The sequence below is a fragment of the Chrysochloris asiatica genome, unplaced genomic scaffold (genome assembly GCF_000296735.1).
Source record: "Chrysochloris asiatica unplaced genomic scaffold, ChrAsi1.0 scaffold00132, whole genome shotgun sequence".
In the NCBI taxonomy this organism is placed as follows: Eukaryota; Metazoa; Chordata; class Mammalia; order Afrosoricida; family Chrysochloridae; genus Chrysochloris; species Chrysochloris asiatica.
In genome coordinates, this window is record NW_006408650.1 from 7,092,928 (window position 1) to 7,117,641 (window position 24,714).

General features: G+C 53.9%; 1 protein-coding gene across 1 annotated transcript in view; it reads right to left on the minus strand.

Moving 5' to 3' along the window:
• Positions 1-2,253: 2,253 nt before the first annotated feature.
• Positions 2,254-24,714, minus strand: part of LLGL2 (lethal giant larvae homolog 2 (Drosophila)) — a 43,158-nt gene continuing 20,697 nt past the window's right edge. The window contains exons 3-24 of the mRNA XM_006869577.1: positions 15,956-16,053; positions 15,143-15,224; positions 14,877-14,992; positions 14,009-14,167; positions 9,504-9,666; positions 9,265-9,397; positions 8,948-9,002; positions 8,323-8,477; positions 6,812-7,029; positions 6,677-6,744; positions 6,396-6,549; positions 6,216-6,320; positions 5,381-5,673; positions 5,146-5,290; positions 4,619-4,767; positions 4,082-4,198; positions 3,828-3,994; positions 3,275-3,539; positions 2,923-3,076; positions 2,678-2,706; positions 2,429-2,476; positions 2,254-2,295 (exon numbers count right to left, since the gene is read on the minus strand). Coding sequence (XP_006869639.1) covers positions 4,636-4,767; positions 5,146-5,290; positions 5,381-5,673; positions 6,216-6,320; positions 6,396-6,549; positions 6,677-6,744; positions 6,812-7,029; positions 8,323-8,477; positions 8,948-9,002; positions 9,265-9,397; positions 9,504-9,666; positions 14,009-14,167; positions 14,877-14,992; positions 15,143-15,224; positions 15,956-16,053 — 2,076 coding nt within the window. The 3' untranslated portion in view covers positions 2,254-2,295; positions 2,429-2,476; positions 2,678-2,706; ... (3 more) ...; positions 4,082-4,198; positions 4,619-4,635. The remainder of the gene's footprint in view (positions 2,296-2,428; positions 2,477-2,677; positions 2,707-2,922; positions 3,077-3,274; positions 3,540-3,827; positions 3,995-4,081; positions 4,199-4,618; positions 4,768-5,145; positions 5,291-5,380; positions 5,674-6,215; positions 6,321-6,395; positions 6,550-6,676; positions 6,745-6,811; positions 7,030-8,322; positions 8,478-8,947; positions 9,003-9,264; positions 9,398-9,503; positions 9,667-14,008; positions 14,168-14,876; positions 14,993-15,142; positions 15,225-15,955; positions 16,054-24,714) is intronic.

Genomic DNA, 24,714 nt, shown 5'->3' on the forward strand with positions numbered 1-24,714 from the left:
TGTGTTTTCCTTTGATGCTACTGCCCTTATCATTCAGTATTTTGTCTATTGCATCTTTGATATACTTCTAAAAAACCAGCCACTGGAAGCTCTGTGGAGCACAGCTCTCCTCTCCTCTACCTGGGCTCTTCCCATATGTAGCCATCACTCATCTGTCGGTGAAGGCTTGGGTGATGCTCAAAAGGTTTCAGAGGAGCTTCTAGACTAAAATGGACAAGGTGTTCTGGTGGCATAGTGGTTACAGGTTGGCCTGCTAACCTTGAGGTCAGAAGTTAGAAACTCCCAGCCGTTCCTTGGGAGAAAGATGAGGTTTCTGCTCCCTTAAAGATTTACGGTCTCAGAAACCCTATTCAGAGTCACTATGAGTCAGAATCGAGTCCAGGGCACACTGCCACCACCACCAGGGTGAATAGGCTGGTAACCTACTACCAAATTTTAACTGATGAAAACCTAGGACACAAATAATCCTGCTGTGCATGGGATGAATTGGGGGCTGGCTTGACAGCAGCCTACAACACTTATTGCACGTGTAACAACTGTGAACCCCACAAGGGCAGGGACCATGCATCATGGCCACCTTTGAACCCTGGCACATAGTAGATGCTCAGCGAAGCCTGGTAAATAAAGACCTATCCCACACAGAATCGAAAACTTTGGCTTTATAACAACTTTGGAAACAAACAAAAGACCAAACACATTGCCAATGAGTTGATTATGACTCATAAGACAGAGTAGAACTGCCCCCCATGTTTTCCAAAACATAGCGGCTGCAACAATGAGCTGAAATTTTGTTTGGCTGTACATGTTCAGCTGTCGCTGAGAGTTGGAACCAATTCCACAGTACCTAACAATAACAGCAATCTTTATGCCCAAGGACAGAAGTCAGGATAAAGAAAGGAAGAGGAATGGAAACAGGAAGCAGGGAGAACGTGGAATGAGGGATGTTATATTGAAGCGGCTGCAGTCAACGAGATGAAGCAAAATGTCTATAAATTGTTAAATGGAAATTTTGTGGTCGGTTCTGTACATCTTCATCTAATTCACAATAAAAAGTTAAGAAACACAGCAATCTTTATGGGAGCAGACTGCCACATCTTTCTCCCATGGGTTCGAACTACTGACCTTTCAGTTAGCAGCTGCAGCACTAGGGCTTTTCCACAAAGACCTTAACAACTGTTTAACCCTCATCTGGGGATGGAGAAAGTAAACTCTTTTGCCTCTTGGCAACCCCCAACCTCTATAGAACCACCCCTCAATTCTTCCAGATGAGACGACCAGGTGAGAGGCTGTGGGGTTTCCTGTGCTCCTGACAACAGAAAACAGCCAGCAGGTGAGGGAGGGCCGCCTCCCTTCATCCCCAACCCAGGGACACAGTCAGAGAGACTCCAGCTTAATTCCATTTATTCCAGAAGGCAGAAGGTGCAGTGGTGTCCAGATACAGCTAGGTACAGGCCACTCTGGTTCCCATAGCTTAGAACAGTCTCCTGAGTCCCAGCCTGGTCCAGGGGCAGACGGGTGGGGGGTGGGGGTAAGAAGGCAAGGTCTCATGTCCACCCATATGGAACATTATTCCACAGAGGAAAAATATTAACGTCGTCGGCCCAGTCCAGTGAAGAGGTAATAAGTGTTTATTAAAAACTTTTTCACCTAGACGCAGCTAAAGTTTATAATTTAAAACCCAGCCCGCTACAAAAAGGAGGGGAAATAAAAACTGAGCAACAATGACAAGACTGAGTCGGGGCGGGGCCCGGCAGGGTAGCTTGGGGTCTCCCATCTCCCTGTCTCTCAAGACCACCAGCAGCAGGGTGGGAGCCGGGGGGTCTCCGGCACAGCCCAGTCCTCGGTCTGTCCAGGTGGGGACGGTGCCCAGGGTGACTATCAGTAGTGTGTGTTCACGGAGCACTGTGGATGCCATCAGCTCACTCGGCTGCGGAAGACGGAGGAACACAGCTCAGCACACTCCCCCGAAGGATGTGGTCTCAGCTGCCCACCCTGAGTCCACACACTCCGACCCCTCCCCAGGAAGCACACTCTACCCTGCCTTTCCAAAAGCAGCTCCGGAGCACCTACCTGATCCATTGCTGAGGCTGTACCCCATTGCCAGTCTTCGAGACTGCCAATCCCCATGGCTCCTGCATGGACAAAGGCAGGGCACTCATTGGCCGAGTGGACTCGAGCAGCCGGCTCAGGGCCCGCCCTCCCTCTCAGGCTCTCCTGGAGCCCCCGCCCACACACCTGAGCAGGTGACTTACACTCGATCTCCCTCCAGTGTGCTCTGGATCTCCTTCAGCACTCCTGCAAGCCGGGTGAGGGGTGGGGGTGGGGAAGGAGACGACAGGGGGCTGTGAGCTGGGGTCTACTCTCTCAGTGAAATGGCCCCTTAGTCCCACCCCGACCATCAGAGCCTCCCCTCGCCCCGCCCACTCACTCTCGTCATTGAGCAGCGCATGCTCCATCACAGGGCCTGGCGTCCTCTCTGCAAAGCAGTCAGCTCAGCAAGACTCACCGTGGGTCTCCCCATTCCTTGACTCCCTCCCACCAGAAGCCAGAACCAGGGCTTCGAGAATGCGCTTCCACGCCAGCTTGCACACCACCTGCTCCCTGGGGCAACCCCCTTCTGCCCCTCTCCAAGCCGGGGCTGGGTGTGGCTCACGCGCAGCCCAGAGATTCTTCTTACCCTCTGCGTCACTCTGGTTCCCCGAGTTCCTATGGTGGGGAGAGACATTGAGGACCCGGCCACGTTTAAGCCCTGGTTTCAGGGGTCTCCCCTGCCAGGAAGGGCGGCCTGCAGGGGCGGGGTCAGGAGTGGAGAGGTAGGCGGGGCTCATGGGCATCACTTCCTAGGGGTGGGGCTCTAGCCAGTCACTAGCAGGTGCTGAGGGGAGGGAGGGGCTGTGTTAAAGGTCACCCTCTTTCACCCACCTGGCTCTGTGCACGATCTTCTCAGGGCCTGCCCCATTGCGGGGGCGGCTCTGGTTTTTGGTTTCTGACGATTCCACTAGACACCGAGGCTCAATCAGCCACTTGGTGGAGAGAGAGAAGCGCTCAAACTCCGAGGGGGAGATCAGGTAGAAACCTGGGGAGGGAGAGACACCTGGTAGGTGAGACTGGCCTGGGTCCCCAGGGTCCCCATTAAGGGGCTTCCCTGCTGCGGGTATTAGATCTTGCGGCTCCCAGCAGTTCTTGGCCTGAGGCCTATCAGGGCCTGGTCTACAGCACCCTGGCCTGAGGTTGTCTCCTCCACACCCACCCAAGCCAAGCTCTGCCTGCGCACCTTGGCCGTATTTAGTGAAGACACAAGAGGCGATGCCGCTGACGTCCTCCCGGCGGATACAGCTGAAGCGCACCTGAGGCTTGAGCAGGGGAAGTGAGACCACCTGGACGTCCCCCAGGTTGGTCAGGATAGTCAAGTGATGTTCCCCATAGTCCTCAGTTCGACAGCTGCCGAAGTGGGCCACACTGACCCGCCGCACCCGAGAGCCCTCCAAGGCGGTCAGCTTCAGCTTCAGCTTGGCACTGACCTTGGGTAGTGTAAACACCTGGGGCACAGAGTGGCGGGTCACATCCAGATGGCACACTTAGCTCAGACTGCAGACACAAGGTCACTGCCACTTGGACCCGCAGTACACCAAGGCCATTTATTTCCTTGTCTGGGTTTGCTGTCCGTCCCCAAACCAGTCCTGCTTCAGTGTCCCCACCTCTGCACCTGGGTCTAGGGACTCTACAGGAGACGCCTCTTTCTTGTCTGTGTCTCCATCCATAGCCCTTGTCATCTGTACCCAGGATGTCCCAGGGATCCCCAGAACCCCGTCTTCCCTGCACGGCACCTTGAACTGCTCCTCAGATATGACCAGCAGCTGGTGGCTTCCCTGCATGTCTGGGCTCTTGGATAGGTCATGGGCCACCTCCAGGGGCTCTGGGAGGGGCACGCTGTGTCCATCCAGCACCAGGATGCCCACCACTGGTGCTCGGTGCATCAGCTGGATCTCCTTGGCTACGGGAAGGAACAGGTTGTGGGTTGGTGGGCAAGCTGTGTGGCCAGGGACATCACAAGCTGCCCTGCCCGCTGCCGAACGCTCACCCTGCTCTGCCCGCACGGGCTCGTCCATCCTCCGCTCTGCAGGGGGCACGCGCAAGGAGAAGGCATAGACGGTCCCACCGTTGGTACCGGCCCACAGTGAGGGGCAGTGGCGGGAGCCTGCCAAGGAGCAAAGGCTTTGGGTATCTGAGGCCGTCTGGCTGCTCCCAGGTCAGAGCTTTGAGCGCCAGCTCCTCACTGTGTGGAGCACAGATGCTGAGGCACTGTCTAGCCCAGGGCTGCACCATGGGACCTGCAGAGAAGGCTCCCACACCCAGGGCAGCTCCTAGAGGAGGAGCACCCAGATGAGCCGACACTTGAGGCCAGAGAGGTCCAGATATGTGCCACAGGCCTCACTTCTAGGCCAAGGAAAGTGGGGGGTGGGGTGGGGGGGGTGGAACAACGGACTCTGGTCTCCTGCTCTCAGGGGAGACCCCACCCAGGGTCCCATTACCGGGCAGATGACAAGCAGCAGCCTCTAACACACCCTCATGCTGGGGGATGCCCACCTGGGCCCCTCTACGCTAGCTGGCCACTCACTGTCCCTCAGGTAGGTGTCAGCAAAGTAGAGAGTGCGGACGAAGCCGGTGAAGGAGTCCTCGGCCGAGCGGGCCTCGATCTTGCGTTGCACAGGTGCCAGCTCCATGTTCTGCAGGCCGGCACGTTCCACCTTGGTGCTGGCCTCCGGCCTCTATGGTGGACGGGCCAGGCCTGAGTAGGGCTCTGTTGGCTTAGGCTACATACAACCAGGGGAAGCCAACACCCACCCAACCTGGCTCCCAGGAGACGGATGTCTTCTGTCCTTCCCACAGATTATAGGGAAAAGGGGGCAGCCGACAGTCCTGATAATTTATCTCTGAGGTAAGTGGGCAGTGTTGGGGCTTACATCAACAGTATGACAGTGATTCCCATTTTGCATGTGGGGAAGTTGAGGCAGAGAATCAAGGAGACATATCTGAGGTCATGGTTAGCTGGTGGTAGAGCAGGATGTGACTGTCTGCATCAGGACCCAGGGGTGGAGACAGGGTCCCGGGAACCCACTGCTGGCAGCTGAGCTCACATCTCACCTCTCCTGGAGCTGGTCGCCGCTTCCGGCTGGACACCCTACTCCGGCGCATCCGGCGGAAGGACTGGCGTAGGGACTTCTTAAGGGACTTGACACGGGAAAGTGGACCCTCCAAGGCCAGCTGGTCACTGGGATGTAGCGTGCACCTGGGGTGGACATCAGGCTGGGTCAGCTTCCAGGCTCAGGAAGCCTCACCTGGCCCCAGCCGGGCCCCGCCCCTTGGGAGGGCCGCTCACTTGACAAAGACCTGCCGCCTCTGCTGGTGGTCGAAGAGGCCAAAGCCATGGCTGGTACCGAAGGCTACGAGCCGCCACTCGGAGTGCAGGGCCAGGGAGGTTACCACGGCTGGGGGCTGGCATTGCACCAGCACGAAAGGCTGGAAGCCGGGCTCGAAGCCCACGGGCCCTGGGCGGGCACACAAGCGCTCATGCCCCTTCCAGCGGTAACCTTCCTGGTCCTGCAGGAGGTCTGCTTCTACCTGTTCCACCATGTGCTCTGACGCCTCGTCATTCAGCTCCAGGACCAACACCTGGTGGGGTGGGCAGCGTGACCTTAGGGACCCCAGCTACCGGGATAGGAGAGGGCTAGGCATCCTGTCTAGGCTTAACCTCCAAACCGTTCCCCACCCCCCCCTTATTTCTGATTCCTGGGGGAAATCCAGCACCCTGACACCCAAACCAAACTGTAGTCATGGAAATAACGAGCTGACTCTAACCCGTGATGACCCCATGTGTGTCAGAGTAGAACTATGCTTGGAGGGTTTTCAGGCTGAGCTCTCAGATTACTAGAACCTATCTTCTGAGGCACCTCAAACCTACAACCTTCTGGTTACCGTCCACCCCGAGGATGCCCTGTAATAGTACCAAACAAACTTTGTTGAGTGGGAAGAGCCCAGAGTGGCAGGCAAGGGGTGCTGTCTCTGGTGACACTTGAGGGTGGACTCTCAGGGGGCTGGTTCCTGTCCCTGCTCGGAGTCCTCACTCATGTAAAGAAAGCTCACAGGTCTGGATACTGCCCAAGTCACGGAGTCCCTCCTCCAGCCCCTCCTGCATTCAGGGCCCAGCCCAATACCTGGCCCGCTGTGCCCGCCACGGCCAGGTAGCCACTGTATTTGCAGAGGAAAATCTTCTGGATGCCCAGCCGGGGGTCGTCGCTGTAGGGGTCAAAAGAGCCCACCTGACCAGGGGAGAGGAGCCATGAGCAGCACTGGCCTGTGTCCACCATAGCCAGCCCCCAGGGGCATAGGCTCACCTTGCGCAACGGGGGCCACTCATCCTCAGCCTGGGCATGGGGGTTCTCGCTGGGATCCGTGTCGGTGAGGAACACCTGTACAGTGCTGAGTTTGTAGAGCAGCCGCAAGCAGACGCCTGAGGCATCCCAGAACCGCACCGTGCCATCCTCGTGCCTGTGGGCAGAACCCTGGACGCCATGAGAGGGACGCAGGGTCCAGGGGCCCTGCCCACAGACCGTGGACACAGGTCCTACCCCACATACCCCGCTAGGAGGCGAGTTGTGCCATCAACGTCACCTACCCTGTGAGTAGCAGGTCCCTCTGGGGTGGGGCTGGAGCGAGACTGGTGCCCCCGTCAATGGGCCATTTCTGGGGAGGAGAGGGACAGGTCTATGGAGAGCTGGGGGCAGGGGGCGGGGGGCAGGGCTGGACCTACCATGGTGGAAAAGTGTGAGCTCTGCCGGCTACCGGCAGCGAGGACACGCTCCCATAGCTTCAGGGGGATGTTGGAGATGTGGTGGGAACAGGTAATAGCGGAGCAGTGCAGGGAGGCCAGGTAAGGCGGCTGCAGCGCTGGCCACCCGGCTGTCTTCAGGTCAATTACCACAAGCTCCTCCTCGGCCAGCACCACCAGGGCGTAGGGGTCATCAAAGGCTGGGGACAAACCAAGGGTCAGGAGGTACAGGAGCCAGTAGGAAGCAGGGTGCCCCAGCCTGGTTCTGGAACCAGGGAATGTGCATTTAAAAACAAGCCCCGGGGAGATACCCATGCTCAGCTGTTTTAGGAGCTGTAGTCTCAGGGGTCTAGAGTGGGCCTCAAACCCCAGGCAGGAGCCTGGTCAGAGCCCAGTCCTCTCACCTCCAGAACAGGTGTTGGGGAGCAGCCCTGCCTCATAACTAGCTCAAGGCAGTTAGGCAGGCCACACTGACTGGAACCGGAAGGGGCCTGGGCATCTGCGGGTCCAGATGCCTGCCCTCCCCCTCCCTAAGTGTGTTCAGGCGCACCTACTTACTCTCCCCGACACCACAAGCCCCACAGGGCTTTAGGAGCATCCAGTTGGTGTTCAATAAGTGCATGCTGAACCGCTGAACACAAGCAGCTGGACTGGATGTCCACCCGACAGGAGCCTACGGTCAGGGTGGAGGCCCTGCCCCTAAGGCTGCTCACAGGGTAGGGCTGGATACCCACAGGCATCTTCTCCTACCCTTGGTCTCTTTTCAAAAGGTCTCTAGGAAGAGAGGAGCAAAGCACCGCCCCCCACCTAACTTCCTAAACCCCTCCTCCCTGGACCAGGCAGATCCCAGCAGGCTCCAGGATGTGGGCCCCCTCCCAGCCCTGACTGGTTTGGGTAAAGGCAGACTGGGCCTCTGCTCTCAGCCACCCATGGGTCAAGTATGTGAATGGGGAAGAGGCTGAGAAAGTAGAAAAAGCAGGTTGGGGCATCTCTCTCAGACCTGCCTCCCCTCACCAGGGCCTCAGGACACGGGAGGACAGAGTCACTGGTAAGAGTCCCCCCCACCCCCTTCCTCCTGCTTCGCCACCTTGTCTGGCTGGTGGGTTTGAACTGCTGACTTTGCAATCAGCAGCCCAACGCCTAACCCATAGCACTATCAGGGCTCCTAGTCTAAACTGGGGGCTGTTCATTCCAATTGTACAGGCCTGCCCAGAGCAGAGTCCCACCAGAGCATCGGGAAGGGAAGAGTTTCCAGAGGGGCAGAGGAGTCAGGAAGGACAATGTCACCAGCTGGCTCTGGATGGGGAGGCCAGCATTGACAGGGAGCACAGACTACCTTCAGGTCCATCAGTGACACTAAGAAGGGGCGCAGCATGGTGAGCTTAGGGTGTCACCATGAGGGAGCAGGATGAGGAACTCCTGCGCAAGACCCTGCTCCTTATTTTTTGGCCCTGCGCCACCAGCTCACCACACCAACTCCTGCATGCACTCACCAGCCGTGGGGTCCGCCTCGGTGAGGACAGTGAAGTCAATGACGCGGGAGGTAAAGTCAAAGGCTATCTGCTGGTTGTTGTGGACCACTGAGATGCAGTGGCGGTCCCCATAGCTGGCCCGCGGCATGCCACCCTGGAAGATGATGAAGGGCAACCTGGGGTGGGGGACAGAATAGTGGAGTGGGCAGGGGTTCCTGATAGCCCCCAAGACTGGGATGCCAGTGTGGGCTTTTCTGGAGACCAGTGGGCAGTGCTCAGGGTCAAGCACTGGGTCCTTCTATGCTGGGGGCAATTTCAGGGCTGGGATTGCTAGAATCCAGGAGAACATGGGGTAGGAACCTGGGATGGGACAGCCCCCTTATCCACTGATACATAGGGGTCCTACTGTGTTATTTGGAAAACAAAAACCCAGCTGATTTTAAAGTGTCTCTTGGAGGGTGGCGGGAAGGAGGAAACTGGAATGAAATCTTTGAGAGGTCTTCTCTCCCTGTCCAGGATCCAAGGCGTCCACGTAGGACCCAAAGCCCTTCATGAGGCTCCATCTCCCCTAAGCAGAGGCTCAAGTGGTCCCCTCAGCCCCTCAGAAGGCTCCGGAAAGGGAAGACGACAGAGGACCAACACCTACCCCTTCTTGGTGGTCAGCCAGAAGACTTTGGTGATAGCTTTGCAAGGAAAGGGACCTAAAAGAAAAGACAGAGCTTGACCTGACCCCCCAGGCTCTGACAGCCTTGGAGAAACCCCCCATACCCAGGTCCTGCTGCTTCAAGAAAGCCTCGCTGGGCATCAGCACACTGCTGTGTGGCTACAGACAAAGCTGTTACCCTCTCTGGGCCCCAGTCTTTGCTTCTATGCTTGGGCCTCACACCTGAATCCAGGAAGGACTGACTGGTCGAACACTGCTCTGCATGCTGAAGGCTACTTCAGGTAGTGGGCAGTACTGACCATAAGGCACATGGCTGGTTAGAGGCTCCAGTCGCTGGGTGGCGCCGGACATGGACCACTGGCAATAGCTGCCATCAGAATGGCAGGTGATAATCAGATGGCCGTCACGCTGCCAGAAGATGTTCTCTAATTGCTTCAGAGGAGGAGAGGAAGAGAATATGGGCATGGAGCAGGAGATGGAGGCGTGTGTGATCTGTGAGCATCTGGAGACTCCCCCTCTGCCCCCGGACCCCCCCTACCTGACTACTAAGGAAATGGCACAGCACACAGCTGCCCTGCAGGTCCCAGATGACAACCAGACCCCGGCTGTAGCCGATCAGGAGCTGGTTAGAGTCCCGGGGGTGCTCTTGCAGGGCCTCCACCATCTCAAACACCCGCCGGTGACGGGCCTCCTCTGGCAACCTGGATGTGTGGGAGAGAGCTGTGAGCCACTGGGCAATGACCGGAGCGAGGGCCGAGTGTGCCGGCTGGGAAGATGGCCGGGACACACTGCCAGGAACAGAGCAGCAAGGAGAAAATCGAGACAGTTAGTTATATGTATGATTCCAAACTCCACAAGACACAGGGTTGTTGTTGTTGTTGTTAAGTGCCACTGAGTCGGTTCCAACTCATAGCGACCCTGTATAAGGTTTCTGAGGAGCGGCTGGTGAGCTTGAACCACCAACCTTGCAGTGCAGTGCACTAACCGGCAGTGCCACACCAGGACTCCACAGGATGTAGATTGTTGTTGTTGTTAAGTACTGTGGAGTCGGTTCCAACTCATAGTGACCCTGCACAGGGTTTCCGAGGCTATAAATCTTTACGGGAGCAGAAAGCCTCATCTTTCTCCTGCGGAACCACTGGTAGTTTCAAACTGCTGACCTTGAGGTTAGCAGCCCGATTCATAACCACTATGCTACCAGAGTTCCTTACAGGATGCAGGTAGAGGTGGGAAAATGAGAAACAAAGGCAAGGGAGTGGTTTCCAGAGACATCCATACGGTGCTTACCTCTGTGGGAGAGGGAGAGAGGGAGGAATGGGGGGTTGTCAAAGGTCGACTTTGGTTGCAGAATGGGCCTCACTGAGAATTTATTAAGCTATCTGTTTATATCCAATGTATTTCTGTAAGTAAGTGATATTTTGTAATAAAAGATTTTTTAAAGTGTGGTGAAAACATGGATAACCAAACACATACCAATTTACCAATAAGAAGGTTTTATACTCACAAGACAAAACAATCTCTGATGTTAATGCAGCCAGTTCCAAGTCATGGGGGCCCTGTATAGGATTTATGGGAGCAGGAATCCTCTCTTTCTCCCTCCCAGGGGCTGGTGGATTCAAATTGCTGAGTGCAATTAACAGCCCAATTAGTAACCCTAATCACCAGGATTCCTTTAATGCGGTGTAGTAAACTCCTGAACGCCTCTTCTAGCCAGGGTCCTGGTGTGGCACTGTTAGGGTAAGCACCGGATTTCCAACAGAAGGTTGATGGATCAAAGCCATTGAAACCCTATATAGGGTGGTTATGAGTTGGAACTGACTCAATGGCACTTAACAACAACAACCAGTAGCCAAAGGATTTGTTAACTTCCATCCAATGACTTGTTCCCGATAGGTCCGGAGTGTATGATTCACTGTCAGTGACTGTTATCAGACGTGCGATGAGGGGCCGGTCAATGGTGGGTTTAAAAGGACTCTTGGTGTGACACTGTAAGATCAGCACTGGACTGTGAACCCCACAAGGTCAGCAGTTCAAAACCCATCAGGTGATCCCTGGAAACCCTACACAGAGTTACTATGAGTAGGAATCGACTCAATGGCATTTAACAACAAACCCAGAAAAGGAGGGAGTAACTGACTGCCATTAAAGAAGAGCCAGGAAGGGAGCGCATCGTTTGGACCCTGAGATCCCTCCTCCTGGAACCTCCTCGACCCAGGGACAGGAAGCTGTGACACTGGAGGAGGGGCAGGGGACAGCCGCAGCGGAACCAACAGACAAGAGCGGCGGGCTTCCCAATCCACGGAACACGGAACACGGAAAGCAGAGTGACTCTGAGCAAGAGGCTTGTTTGCGAATGGAGTGCCTCCAGACATCTAAATGGGAGGAAATGTGCTGACCCAGGGAGCTAGAGGCGAGTGCCTTCAGGCGGAGGCTCCCAGTGGAGGGGCAAGTGCTCTGGGCATTTATATCAGCAGCCGTAACAGAGCTTTGTAATATTGGTCATGGTGTGGTCCTTTTGGGAGAATGTGCCAGACTGCAAAGTTGCTTTGAACCATGAGGTCAGTGGTTCAAGCTCACCAGTTGTTCCTCGGAAACCCTATACAGGGTCGCTATGGGTCAGAACCACTTTTACTCTCTCAATATTGGTCAGGCAGAGAGCAAGAGGTCTGCTGTGGACATGGCTGAGGAGAGGCTGACCCTGTTAACTTCCCTAATGACTCCCTAACCGTAAGATGGCGTCTGTGTGACCACTGCGACAGAGAACCATGCCCAACAGAGAAGTGGACAGTGCTGTGGGAAGGATGCTTTGTTGTCACTGTTTTATTGAAGTTAAATAAAGACCAGGTTTACTGGGCTGACACGTTCAGGTCTGGAAATGAGCCCCCTCAGCTCAGCTTTCAGCTAGATAATGTTGTTGTAAAGTGCCCTCGTAAGGTTTCTGAGGAGGGGCTGGTGAGTTTGACCTTACAGTTTAAACCGACCTTGAGGTCAAATGCTTATCCTAGGCAGCCTACCAGGACTTCACCAAAGGACAGACAGGTTTATGCGGGGGAACAATACTTGTGGTAGCGTAGTGGTTACGAATTGGGCCGCGAACCTTGAGGTCAGCAGTTCGAAACTGCCAGCTGCTCCATGGGAGAAAGATGAGGTGTTCTGCTCCCGTAAAGATTAACAGCCTCGGAAACCCTGTGCAGGGTCGCTATGAGTCGGAACCGACTCCACGGCACATAACAACAACAACAACACATACCTTAGACCCATCTGTAGCATTTGCCCAAAGGATAAGGTCCAGAAAGGTTAGGAAAGAAGGAGGAATGGAAACAGTGTGCTTCAACATTCTCCAGAATATTCTTCACGATTGAAAAAATGTCGGCACATAGCTGAGGACTACTTGAGAATTCAATGGTTTCCAACTTTGTGTCACTAGAAACACCCCTGTCCTGATCAGTCTTGTGTCTGGATCTTTTCTGTCCCCCGCTCCTCCCCCATGGAGACTTTGTCTGAAAACATTCAGACAAGTGTTAACAAAAGCAGCTGAGCTGTCAATGCGACTAAATGGGGAGGGCAGTTAACCTGTCATTTCAGGACCAGAGGGAAGAACATGAGAGGAGTGAGGGATCCTAACTAGAAAAGTAGGACAACAGAGATGGTGGCAGAGGCGAGGGCACAGACGGCAGGAGAGGACTCTAGGCCCAGGGACTGAGAAAGGCAGTGTGCTGCCCTTTGGACATTTAAACAAATATAGATTTTCAGTGTGGTATATGTCCATATAAAAAAAAAAAGGGGGAAACAGATAAATACTGTTGGCTGAGGGTGCATGGAAGGGATGGTAATCATTATAATGATTTGCTGAATGTAAAACTGATGATCTGCCTGTAGGCCTTCACTCACTCAATACATAATAAAAGCTTTAAAAATAAAAAGGGGGATACAGAGAGGTCCCATGTCCCCTGGTCGGGAGAGCCCAGTCCTGAGGAGGGCGGGCCCCCACCAGCTAACCATGGGGTGAGGCCAGGTCCTCCTCACCCCTCCAGGCCGGCCCTGCCCCATAGACCAAACACCCACTAGTGCTACCTGCCACCTTTCTATCGGTCTGGCCTGCCCAGCAGGATGGTCACTGGTGATTCAAGGGACCCAGGCCCAGACAGGAAGCCTCCCTGCCCGGTCAGGCACTGCTTCTCATGCCGCCGGGCTGCTGACAGAATGGACAGCTGTGTGTGTGCCAATGTGCCTGCTCCACAGCCCTGGGGAATCAGTGACCCAGCACACTGCCCCCTGGTCCTGTAGAATTGCCCACTACTACCCACCCACCCTTACAAACTGTGCCAGACTTCACGTCCCTTCCCCTCTCAGTGTCCGGAGCCCATCAGACACGATCTCAGTATCATCAGCTATCTTAGCATAGCTACAGGATTGTGGGTGTCAAGTTGTGAGTACATGGAGCCCCAAACATTGCATGAGGTCTGAAAATCAGACCTTTAAATCTTTAAAATATTGTTGTTAAGTGATGTTGAGTTGAGTCAGTTCCGACTCATAGCGACCCCGTATAGGATTTCCTAGGAGCTGGTGGGTTTGAACTGCTGAACTTACAGTTCAAACTGACCTTGTGGCCCAGTGCTTATCCTGCAGCGCCATGCCAGGACTCTTTAAAATTAGGTGACAAGTCTCCTTTTGGTGCTTGGATGCTAACACATTATGGGGTGACAGATTCTCAGTTCGAGGGTCAGATAGCGAGCTGAGACTCTTCCTTCCCATTCCAGGTCTTCCCAGAAAAAAATTAAGACCCCAAGAGTTGTTATACTCACTACCCATGGTCATCATGTCGATTGTGACGCAGTGATTGTACAGAACAGCAGAGCGCTGCCCCATACAGTTTCCGAGGTTATAAACCTTTGCTAAGCAGACTGCCTCATCTTTCTCCGGACAAGTGGCTAGTAGGTTCAAACCGCTGATGTTTCAGTTAGCAACCAGAGGACCAAAGGGAGTGGCCAGGCCTCACTCAAGGGGACAGGGAGGGTCCCCAGGGCACAGGGGCTTGCTCACCTCTGCAGGACAGCGTCCGAGCTGATGGTTCTGTCCTCCAGCACATGGAAGGGCGGCAGCTGTATCACAAACACGTTGCCACTCTCAGTGCCCAGGTAGAGCAGCTCTTGGGAAGAATGTGGCAGGACCACCGTGATCTGTGTGACACTGGGGGCAGCCCTGCAGGTAGGAATGGCTGTCCATTAGCCTCCTGCTGTCCAGATCGAGGGTCCCCTGGCTCCTGGCTCCCTCATGGCCCCCAGGGAAGGCCAGGCTTAGGGGAAACCGGCCTATGAGGTCCTTCAGCAGGGCCCACCGTGTCATGGGCCAGGCCACGTAAACCAGCTACACCCTGCCAAGGTAGGACAGAGCTTGAGCTGGGAGCTGGCCAAGTGCCACATTTTATGGGGACAGAGGGCGGCAGGCAGTGGCCTGTCCACTCCATCCTGAACTACTGAGTATGAAGATGTGTTGACTCAGAGACCAGTCCCTGCCCGAGGCTCCATAGCAACAACAACAACAACAACAACAGCCACCAGGACCACTCAGAGCGATGTGTCACCTTCCCGAGACAACGCTGAACTCGCACCACGTGGCTCCCTGTACTGATGGATTTTGATATGCTAAGCAGTGCACTAGGAGCTTACTTTGAAAGACCTCATTTTAATACTTAAAGCGTGCCTGTCAAGTTGATACTATATTGAAGCCCATTTTACACATTTGAAAACTGAGGCTTACAGGGAGAGTTATCTATAGAGGTCCACAAACAGGGGCAGGGCCAATACGTGAGTGTAGAATAGTATTGTTCCAAGGCCACACCTGTGTCCATAATAAGGGACTTTCACGGGGTGATACTCCTCCCTTCAGGGGTTGGGTTGGTTGTCCTTACCCTGGGGGGCCACGCAGCGTGAAGCTCTCCTCCTCCTGCAGCTCGGACACCCCACCCTTGACCTGCAGGCTCCAGAGATGCAGACTGTTGTCGTCCAACAGGGTGACCAGCTGACACTGGGAGAGAATCAGGAAGGGCCAGGGTCACCGTGACCTCCAAAGAGCCCCACCCCTCCTCGACCAGCCTGTGGACCCCCAGACAGAGAAGGCAGGTGGTGTCAGGTCTTCTGAGGATGTGAGGGGGGCAGGCCACGGGAGGCCCCTCACCTGAGCAGGCAGGAAGTGGATCTGCACAACAGCATTGTTCTCGCGGTGTAGGCCCATGAACTCCACCCCGGGGGCACCATAGCTTGTAGTGGGCTCAGGAAAAGAACAGTAAGACCAGATGCAGCCCCTCTTGCCCAGAGTGTAGACCTCTAGGCCCACGTAGCAGGGCTGCCCAACCCTCCAGGACAGGACCTGGGTCCAGGCCTGGGGCGAGGCAGAGACAGTAGTGGTCTTGATCCCATGGACTTTTGGCCAGGGGCCTGACCTCTAGGGTGAAGTCAACTCCACGGCCAAGCAGGGGAGGTGACTCCCCTGAGAAGGTGAGGCTTGACTGGGCAGCTGGAAGGTACCACAGGCCCCCACCCCACCCAAGCTGCTACAGACTCATCAGCTCCCTCATGCTGGTACTGGTGAGAAAGTCCTGGGCATGCCCCTGGGCCCAGTTCAGCTGACCAGGCCCAGGAGTCTTGGCAGCAGGGATTGGTAACACTGATCCGGCCTCGGACTGGCAATGATTAACCAGTAGAGGTCACCCCGCCACACCCTCACTCCCACCTGCCCAAACTGTAAGAAGGAAGAGCAAGAGGGAAGTCCAGCTTCCACGAGGAGGCGCCAGGGCCCTGCAAGGGCAGCCCCCACTCTCAGTGCTCCTAAGTTCCAGCCTGGCTCACAGTTGAGGGGGTGCCTTCAGGCCAGATGTGAGGGGTGGGGGACGTGGTCCAGTGGTCCCTGTCCTTCCCCATCGCTCCCTGAACCCAGGGCCCTGTCCCTTTCAGGCCTCACTGGGGAAAGCTGGGAGGGTGGAAAGGATACAGCTTGATGGCTCCGGAGCGGGTACCAATGGCCAGTACGTGCAGAGAGGGGCTGTAGCCGAGGGCGCTGGGCTGGTGTGGGAAGCCATGCTCCACAGTCTGCAACAAGATCAGCAGCAACATGGCCTCAGTCTCATCCCTGTGGCTGGCCAGGCCTAGGGGAGATGGCAGGGGCAGCCGAGGCAGGCAAGAAGAAATGGTCACTTTCAGGGTCCTACCCCGGCACCTGTGAGGGTGGGAGTTAAATCCAGGCCCCGTCCACTCCTATTCCCATCCTCAGCCATGTGGCCTTCCCTGCAAGTTCCTTCTCTCCCAGCATGCCGACCATTTGGCACGTTCCAGGAGAACTGACCCTGTATCTCCATCACCTTCCATGGGACAGACCCAGCTCTCCTGGGTAGTTGGGGGCCAGGCAGGGGATAGGGAGGGGCAAAAGGCAGCTTTGGAGGGACTGACCCAGTGGAGGTATCTGGTCACTTGGGAAGCCAGAATGCTCTGCAGCTCCAGGCCCACCCCAAGGCCTGACAGTTCCCAGCTCTGGACCCTGGGTATTCTCCGCTATTGGCTTCCCAGAGGGAACAGTTCTAGTGTTATGTGCATCTCTGTAGTAAATATTAGGCATTGGGCTGCTAACCCCAAGGTGGGCGGTTCAAACCCGCCAGTCACTCTGCTGGAGAAGATGAGGCTGGCTGCTCCCATAAAGATTGACAGTTTCAGAAACCCTGAGGGGCTGCTCTCCTCTGTCTCTTAGGCTCTCACTAGGGTCAGAATCAACTCGAAGCCAGTGGGTTTGGTTTGGCTTGAGTAAAGATTGTATCACTGCCATTGAACCGAATCCGTCACAGTGACCCTGTAGGACAGAGAACTCCTTCGGGCTTCTGAGACTGTGTATCTTTAAGGGAGGATATGGACTCATCTTTATCCCTTGGAGCGGCTGGTAGGTTTGAACAGCTGACCTTACAGTTAGCAGCCCAATGCTTAACCTACTGCACTACCAGGGTTCCTTGTAGCAAAGATCATAGCATTGGAAACGTTATAAGGCTATAACGCTATAAACACTATCCTACCGGGTCGCTATGAGTCGGAACCAACTCAATGGCACGCCTACACTTCTGTCCATCTCTTATAGTAGAATTAATGCGTACGCATTCTAGCAAACCTGGACCACATCCACAAGTGTGAAAAAGAAACCCCAAATTACCCATACTCCTACAGCCAGAAGGGGCCCTTGTTAACACCCTGATATTTATCTTGGGTCTTTCCCATGCTTGAGAGTGTGTGCATGTGCACATATACTGAAAGCATTTTAAAACATGTGTATTTAACCTATTCAAAACCACACTCTTGGGAGCTTACTGCGCATCTATCTGCATGCATGTGCGAAGGTGCAAGTAGAGTTCTGGAACCCTTTTCCTACTGACGTCCATCCAATCCTGGTGTGGTTTTTAAGTGGCTGAAGAATGCACTTTGGAGCGACCCCCACTGTTGAATGTCTACTTTGTTTCTAGAAGTTTGGAAAACTGCTGCTGGGCTCAACTCCTTGGGCAGCTATGGGAGAGGTGGCATTACAGGTTAAAAGGGTGGCTGTAAACAGCTACAGATTCCCATGGACAAACCACCTTCGGGAAGGGCTTTTGGTTTTGCCTCTTAACCAGCTGCCTCAGCACCCACCTCGCACACCCAGAGCACAGCTAGACTGGAGCAGAGTGAAGCAACTGCCAACCAGTTGCTTGAAAGAAAAACGCACAAGTTTAATCGGAGGAATCGAGGGTCTTGTACTCTGGGAAAGGGTGCGCCAGTGAGGTGCCTTCATGGACCCAGGGCTCTCTATCCTTTAGGTGTGACATTGAGCTGTGGTCAGGCCTCACAGCAGCAGAACGAGATAAGGTCCTGGTGACAGCCCTGGTGTGATGACCGCTGCTGACCAGTCCAGTCCAGTCCACGTGGCTCATGGGAGGAGACTGTCTAACTAGGGATATCGGAAACCAACAGGTTGTGGGGGTGACCATGAGTCTTGCTTTTTGCCAGGAACCCAGTCTGCTCCAAATGGCCACACCTGGTCTCAGGAGACCAGGCCAATCCAGGTCCCAGTTTAGTTATGCAAAAAATGCAGAGTGTGGTTAGAGGGCCTGGGGAGATAGGGGAGTATCTGGAATGCAAACAGTTTCCAGACAAGCACAGGCAGGCAGGGGACGGGGATGGGGCACAGGGGACAGGACCTGCTTGGTCTCAGATGGCCCCAAGTTCCTGGGAGCTTCAGGAACTCAGCAGCCACAGGTATAGAGCATGTCACCCGGAGAAGACTCCTAGGGCAGCATAATTTTCCCAGCAGCATCAGCACTCAGAGCAAAATCAACAACCCAACAAAACCCCAAAAACTCACTGGCACCGTGTCAATGCCAACTCATAGTGACCCTATAGGACACAGTAGAACCACCCCATAGGGTTACTGAAGAAGACTGCCATAACTTTCTCCTATATAATGAATGGCTAGTGGGTTCAAACCACCGACCTTATGGCTTTTGTTGTATAGTGCCACTAAGTCAGTTGCGACTCACAGCAACCCTGCATAGGGTTTCCAAGGAGCAGCTGGTGGGTTTGAACTGCCAACTTTGTGGTTCGCAGTCCAGTGCTGATCCTACAGCGCCATACCAGGAGTTCAATATGGCTTTCAGGAAATGTACACGTAAAATAACATCTGTGGCTCACACTGTAATTGTCATTGTCCGGCCTCACAAAGAGAGTGAGGTCAGAGGGAAAATCTGCAACTAGGCAGTAGCCACTCAGGCCACACATTGTCCTACCCACTCACCATCTGGGAGTTCTCCCAATATCTCACCTGAATCACTCCGGCCGGGATCAACCTCTTTTCTCTGGGAGTCTAAGCGTGGCCATTTAGACTCTTCTGCTTGACTAAGTGTAAACACACTCAAGCAGTGCCTAATAGCACTGTAAACCACCCCACCCCCATTCCTCCTGTCCTTGGCTTCTTAGGTCTCTGGTTTTAGCCACTGTCAGGATGTAAAAGGTCACGTGAAGCCTGCTCCCTGGTGGTGTAGCTTCTGGTGTTGAAGAGCCCATCTAGGCAAACAGGCATGGGGAGAATTAATCACAGGTTCATCAGGACATCCCGACCACTGTGTGAATTGGTGTGTGTGTTAAAAGGATCACATTATAGTCCACCTGCATGTTGTACTAATTCACTTTGTAAAAACTAGTAAAATACTGCTTGTAAAAAAGAATCATCCAAAACCATTTAAAATCAGCCTCTTTGCTGCGGGTGCTCCCAGAGTCGATGGACTTCCTAAAAATACAAGCTTTTCTCTTTGTTGATCTGGAGTGTCTGTTAATTGGACTCAACCACTCTAGAGCATAGGACGCAAGTTTTGGGGTAACATGCATGACCTGCCCCCCAAACCCAATCCAGTTGCCCTTGAGTCAATTCAGATTCATAAGGACTTTGTCAGACCAGGTAGAGCAGATCTGCTCTATAAAGCCCCCACAGCTGTCATCTTTACGAAAGCACATCACATCTTTCTCCCTCGGAGTGGCTGGTGGGTTCGAACTGCCCAACCTTTCAGCTAGCAGCTGAATGATTAACCACTATGTTACCAGAGAAGGAGGCAAAGATCATTCAATCACTTGGACTCTTGCCCTTCAGAGTCCTGGGAACACGGTGGCTACCTCTCTTCTGTAGGTATTTGGAAAGAACAGGCTGATTCAATGCTGAATCTCCTCTTGCCACCACAGGCTCTGGACTTGTGTGATCTACTCTGCCTCTAACCAGTTGCTGCCCCACTACTAACTCTGACTCATGTGTGTCAGAGCAGAACTGTGCTCCCGAGGGTTCCAGAGGCAGCCCAGGGTGGACTTGAATCTCCAGTGTGAATTCAGGGACTCCTTCGAGGAGTCTCCTTGTGAAATTGACAAATGGGACATAGCAACGAAGAATTTAGCAGGCCTGTCCTTGGCACTGAAAGGACAAGCATTAAGACCACCTAGCAATGAGGGGGAGGCTTGGCTCATTCCATCCCTCGTGCACACAAGGCTGTGCCTCACCAGCTTCCTTCCTCATATTCCTCGGGGCATCTTCTCCAAGCCCATCACTCCAGAGGGGTCAAAGCTCCATGAAGAACAAAGTGTTGTTATTAAGTGCCATTGAGTCAGTTCCAACTGAAAACAACACTCCACAGGGTTTCTGAGGAGCAGCTGGCAGGTTTGAACTGCCAACCTTCCAACAGTGCCACCAGAACAAAGATGTTGTTAAGCGTCATTGAGTTGGTTCCGACACATAGTGACTCTGTATAGGGTTTCCAAGAAGCGGCTGGTGAATTTGAACCGCTGACCTGTGGTTCAAACCAATCTTGCAGTCCAGTGCATTAACCCACAATGCCACACCAGGACTCTACCATAACAAAGTAAGGAAGAGTGAATTTTATGGATATCCTTCCTAGACAGGGCCCAAGAAAGATGGTTCACATGCAAATCATGTGGCAACCACCTTCCTCCCTGGGGACTCCCCAGATCTGGGGGAGGCAGCCCTGCGTTTTATGCAAATGAGACCCACAAATCTCTGAAGGTGGCCAGTATCCCTGGAGGCAAGGGAGTCCTGAGCGGAGCAGGAGCAGCAGAGGCCTGGAAGCCTAGAGGCTTTCGTTGGGATGGGAAAGAAGGGTGTTTGGATTCAGGGAGAGGCCACAGGGCGGCTGATCAAGGGGACAGGGAGGAGCTCATAAGCCAGGCAGGGGAAAGTGGAAGATTCCATAAGGCCAGGGCTGAACTCAGACACCCACTTCCAGCCTAGGGTCCAGCTGTCCCTGGACCTCGGATGTCTTTCCCACTCCCTCTATGCCCAACTCCTAACTAGGGTAACAAGATCCACGTGGCAGATCTGCTTAAGCTCGAGGAGGCTGTTCCATTTCCCAGAAAGTGGAAGGGTACAGGGTTACCAGGGTCCAGGAGGTGGGCTCAGTCCCAAAGCTACCCAGGTGCCTCAAGCCCTGGCCTGAAACTCAAAAGACACACAGGGATGCTGAATTACATCCCCAGGGAACAGGAAGTAAAATGGTCTCAGGACAGAAGGTGGGGCAGGGGCTGAAGACAGCAAGGCAGAGCCTCTGAGGTGGCAGCCTCCTGGGCTGAGACCCCAGACACAGAATGTTCTCAGTGCCTGACACCATCCTCACCCCCTACCTCCAGAGCACAGCTTACCTGTGTGCCCTGCCCCCAGCCTGCTACCTGGCTCAGGTGACCTCTGCCCAGGGGGAGAGAACAATGCACTCTTTTAGCAGGGTGCGTTGGGAAAGAAGAGCAAAGATTCATGGGAGCTGCCAGGCTGCAACCCTAGCTGCTGTGGAGAGCAAGCCCATTTGTCGCCTTGACTTCAGGACCCCATTTCAGCTCTGGGGACCGGGAGAGCAAAGTTTACTTTTCAGATAATGGGGGATCTTCATCCCACCTGAGTAAGGGGGACTCCACTCAAACGAGGGGGTCCTAGCACTCATCCAATAGGGACCAGAGCCTTGGGAGGCTGCCCAGGGCCAAGGGAGGGGGGTAGCCCAGCTGGCTTCCCTGGGTGGTTCTACCTGATACTGGGTGTGGTCATCTCAGATTCCTGGCAGTGGTGGTGGCAACATGGCCCTCCCTGTGGGGCTGTCACCTGACACCAGGGGCTGGGCCAAGCAGAAGCCAAGACAAACCCACCTGGCCCCAGGCAGGAAGGCACAGTTTGCTCAGGGCCGGAGGGGAAGGGAGGGTGGACAGGGGCAGGAAGGGCAAAGGAGTTTCCAAAAAGCCCAGGTCAAGCAAGATGAGCTGGTTTGCCCTTATCGGCCAGCAAAGGCGTGGTTCTGTCACACTTGGGTTTCACCAGAGGAGAGCAGGCTGGTAGCAATTTTCAAGAAAGGGCATGCTCCCCATGGAGTAATTTTCACCCCACTGAGATACCTCAATTGGCACTGCCAGCCAGACTCTGCCTGTCTGTCTCCTCAACTGGTCCAAGGACCCCGAATCCACCCCCTACATACCCAGCATGAAGAAACTAAGGCTCAGAGAAGCAAACTTATTGGCCACATAGCTAGTTGGCAGATGGAACTTCAGGTTATACCACACAGTCCTCCCCCTCAATCAGAGCCTTCTACTATATCTTCAGGCTGTGCCATCTGGGGACCTTGATCTGCTCACCTGCAGAATGGGAACAACACCCATCTGAGTTGTGGTGAGGATGAGGCAAAGGAAGACAACGTCTGCCTTTGAGGCAAGCACCCTTCGAAGCAGTTTAACTCATTGAACACATCAGCCTGGGACTAGGATGAAGCGGTCTTATACACTGAGGAAGAGACAGATCTAAAACTCTGGCCATCTTGGCTCCAGGGACCCCGCTGATGCCGGACACACAGCCCTTGGTGAACTGGACTTGCTCGGCTGACAGCCAGTCCCTGGTAGCAGGGGTTCTCCTGCCCAGGCACCCAAGGCACAGGAACTGGACATGTGGTTCTCCATGCTTGGGGGCGATGGCCTCTCATTGAGTGTAGGTGGACAGGTGTTTGGCCAGAAGGTGCTAGAAAGAGAGACCCAGTTCCCACCAGTTCTGAATGTCTTCTGAAGCTACTTGGGATTGGGTCTGTGATGGTGACAATGAGCCAACCACTTTGCATGACATCTACTCCAAGTGACCCTAAGGGCTCCAGTCCTACCTATCCCACTGTCTGCTGAGACCCCTTTACCTGCAAATCTCAAGACTTGTCTCCAAATTCAGTATCAAGGCAAGCTTCATGATCCAATACCGACCCACCTATTACAGAGACCCTATCTGGTTACAAATCAGGCTGCGAACTGCAAGTCAGCAGTTCGAAACTACCAGCTGCTCCACGGGAGAAAGATGAGGCTTTCTACTTCTGTAAAGATTTACAGTCTTGGAAACACTGTACAGGGTCGCTATGAGTTGGAACTGACTCCACTGCACATAACCTCCATAGACCCTACATGACAGGGTGAAGTCCTGGTGTGACTCCATTGGTTCAAACTCACCAGCCACTCCTCAAAGGTATACAAATGCCCTGGTGTGGCACCGCAGGGCTGCAAACCACAAGGTCTCAGAAACCCTATATAGGGTCACTATGAGTTGGAACCTACTCAAGGCACTTAACAACAACATAGGACAGGGTAGAACTGCCCCATTGTGTTTCTGAGGCTGTAAGTTTAGGGAAGCAGACTCACATCTTTCTTCCTTAGAGTGGCTGGTGGGTTTGAACAGCTGACCTTTACTGGTTAAAAGCGAAACACTGCACCACCCGCCTCCTCTTCCATACTGTTGTTGCTATGGAGTTGGTTCCGACCCATAGCAACCCTGTACAGGGTTTCCGAGGCTGTAAATCTTTACAGGAGCAGAACGCCTCATCTTTCTCCCGTGGAGCCGCTGGTAGTTTCGAACTGTTGGCCTTAAGGTTCGCAGCCCGATTCGTAACCACTACGCTACCAGAGCTTCCATACTGTAGTCACTTACAAATATGCACTAACTCAGACTCCTTGCCATGGCGACCATCACCATCTCCAGTTTAGAGGCAAGCAGCCTGCCTACATCACCCAGAGGATGATTGGCAAAGCTTCAAACCCAAGCAGTCAGGTGCCAATGCTGACACTTCTAACCACTGGGCAAAAACACCTCTCGCTACATGGAAACCATGGCTGTTCCTCTTCTGTCCAAATCACAAAATTATTGTGTTCTCTCAACCCTGTTCCTCATTCCTCCAGGTTCCCCAGCTCTGTCTTTAGCAGCAGCACCCACCCACAAAGGAGCCCCTCCGCTTATCCTGCATGGGCATCTTCCTCCTCCAGTCCCTCTCTTGCTCTCTCTGCTTCTAGTGCTGCACCCATCGCCACGTCTCACCCACCTCAGGCCCCAAATCGACTCTAATCCAGTGGTCTCCAACCAGGGGTGACTCTGCCTCCTCAGGGGATACCTGGCAATGTTATTACGGGGGTGGTAGTGAGCGTAGATGTCTCTAAATGCTCTGTTATACACTGGACAGCCCCCATGGCATTGAAGGGTCCATCCCAAGAGGCTAAGATCCTGCTCTGGTAGCGTAGTGGTTACAAATCGGGCTGTGAACCTCAAGGTCAGCAGTTCAAAACTACCAGCTGTTCCGTGGGAGAAAGATGAGGCTTTCTGCTTCCGTAAAGATTTACAGCCTCAGAAACCCTGTACAGGGTGGTCACTATGAGTCGGAACCAACTCCATGGCACATAACAACAACAACTTCATCCCCTCCGTGGGGTTCCAACTTCGTCACCTCCTGGTCTCCTTTGCTCTGGGCTCCATCCAGCCACTGCAAATTTCAAGGACTTAATTTTACCTGCTTTGTTAATGGGGCAAAAATTAGATTCCCTAATCTCAAAACTTCCTACAAAGCTCCAATAATGAAAACCAAGAGCCCAGGAGTAAACCCTCACATCTATGGTCTAGTGATGTGTGACAAGGGTACCAAGACCATCCAGTGGCCTGTACAACTATACCCCACATGCAAAAGGATACAATCAAGACCCTTACTTCATACCATATGCAAAACAATTGCAAAACAGACACAAAACCATAGGACAAGGCTTCTGAAAATACGTGGAAAAATTACATTGTTTAATTCCATATTTTCCAAATTTTCTTAATGCTCCAACGTATTTAAGAGCTAAACTATAAAACTTTAGGAATCCTGGTGCGGCACTGCAGGCTAATGCTCTAGACTGCAAGGTCAGTTTGAACCACAA